Raw genomic sequence first — 2,066 nt, 5'->3', positions numbered from 1 at the left:
GCAAATTTCTAATTTGCACACTTTACTTTACTTTACTTTTTTCTAATTATACATATATTATATTGTTCTTCAGTTTTTCTATCAAAATTTCATATATGATTCATTAAAATATGATTAATTAGTTCTTGAGTTATAGACATTTGAAATTTTTGGAAATCATTATTAAAGATAATTTGCGATAGTTACAGCAACCACAGACATTTCTCAAAAAATTTATCATCATAACAATCATATTCAATATCATATTCAAAAACTCAACCTTAAATAATGCGATTTCTGAGAATAATGTAACATTCAAAAGCACATAACTCCGAAAGTACCTAACGAAAATATAATGTATAGTGTTTTGGAAAGTTCTTGAGGTAAGCTATAAGAATATGCATTAAAAAAAGAGGGTTCCATTTAAAAATTTCAAGGTCATCTTTACGTGACCTTGAGGTAGCTGTTCAAGGTCATATTTATATTACTATGTAATGCATTACTTGAAACCGTACAACTTTCATGTTTAACATTTTTTTCCATCTTACATATTTAAAAAGTTATTTAGAGTAAACTTATATGGATACATACATACATACATACATACATACATACATACACACATACATACATACATAACGACATTTTTTCTAAATGTGATTTTTGAACGTTTTAGAACATTCTAAACATATTTTCAAAGAAAACTGGAAAAAAATTTTTTTCACGAAAACAAAGCTTCCTCTATGAGGAAGCAATAAAACAAAGGCAATGGTACTAGGCACTTTGCGACACATAAGCGGGCTGGACAGAGATGCACTGCCCGATCTCCTGGTAGACGGAACGGAAATAAGTTGGACTGACAGTGTAGAGTACTTAGGAGTCACTATCACGGGGACGCTAAACTGGGAAAGGCATGTGTCGAGGACTGTATCTAGAGTCAATACGACGCTCCACCAGTTGAAACTTTGTAGACATCTTTTACCGGACACACTGAGAGTGCGCCTCATTCAAACCCTGATAACTCCTATTTTTGACTACTGCTGCGTGGTGTTGACTAATATTACACGAGAGCAAAACTGTCGTTTGCAGAGAGCCTTCAACAGGTGCATGCGATTTATTTTTCATGTCGGCTGGGATGAGCACATAACACCATATTTCGAGAGATTGGGGTGGCTTAAAGTCGAGACTCGAAGGCAATATCACGTCGGATGTTTCACCTTTTCAGTAATCAACAAGAAAAAACCAAAATCAATTTTTAACAATTTTGAGTTTAGAAGTGACAGAACGTGTAGGGGCACCAGAACACCGGGGGAAAAATTGATCCTACCACAATGCCGAACTGAATTCTATAAACGGTCTTTCTGTAGTTTTGCCGCGGAACTCTGGAACGGTCTGCCAACGCAGCTGCGAGAAGTAGGAGAAATAAAAGAATTTAGGTGTAGGCTACTAGAGCATCTGCGATATGCTGGAACGGCACGATAATAGACAAAAAAGAACTTTTGGACCGTCGTAGTACTAGGTTATCAAATATCTGTCAATTGACTACAGATTATTATGTGGAATGGTAATCGGCACATCGGGTGGGATTTATCGATTCTGTCTTTCATCTCATTTTATATAATACACACTTTATACCTTCATAATCATGCTCACTCTTTCTTCTATAAATATTGGTGTAACGAGGGCGACCGGGGAGGTGCGGCCGCGTTAGAAAAAACCCGAATTCCTCGAGCGAGAGAGAAGGAAATAGAGCCAGCCGGGGAAAATCGATAACGCGCGGTTGCCACGTCGGAGTCAGCCGGCGAGAAAATCGATAACGCGCGGTTGCCACGCGTTGACGGCAACCGGCAACGCCGCACCCGCCCCCGCCGCCTCACCCCGCGCGCCTCCGTCCGGGGGGTATAAAAGCCCCTCCGGAGCAGGCGAGTCGAGCTCAGTTGACGCTTGGTGCTCCGACCGTCAACTCCCCGGCAGCGGGTACCTCCGCTGCAGGTATAAGCCGGAGCTGAATGGGTGCTCCTGTCTCCGGCTATATACCGAACCGGAGCGCACAGTGGAGGCTCCTCTCCGCTGTGGGCCCCGTCCCT

General features: G+C 41.2%; 1 protein-coding gene across 1 annotated transcript; it reads left to right on the top strand.

The window, feature by feature from the left end:
* The first annotated feature begins 747 nt into the window (after nt 1–747).
* LOC105560658 lies at nt 748–1,461 on the top strand. Its single transcript, XM_012009953.1, has one exon. It carries the CDS (start codon nt 748–750, stop codon nt 1,459–1,461), a length of 714 nt encoding a protein of 237 aa, XP_011865343.1.
* The last annotated feature ends 605 nt before the right edge of the window (nt 1,462–2,066 follow it).

Source organism: Vollenhovia emeryi, unplaced genomic scaffold (genome assembly GCF_000949405.1).
Source record: "Vollenhovia emeryi isolate VEMERY1.0 unplaced genomic scaffold, V.emery_V1.0 DF945830.1, whole genome shotgun sequence".
Lineage (NCBI taxonomy): Eukaryota > Metazoa > Arthropoda > Insecta > Hymenoptera > Formicidae > Vollenhovia > Vollenhovia emeryi.
Note: the sequence above shows the minus strand (reverse complement) of the source record. Positions and strands in the feature narration are given on the sequence as shown.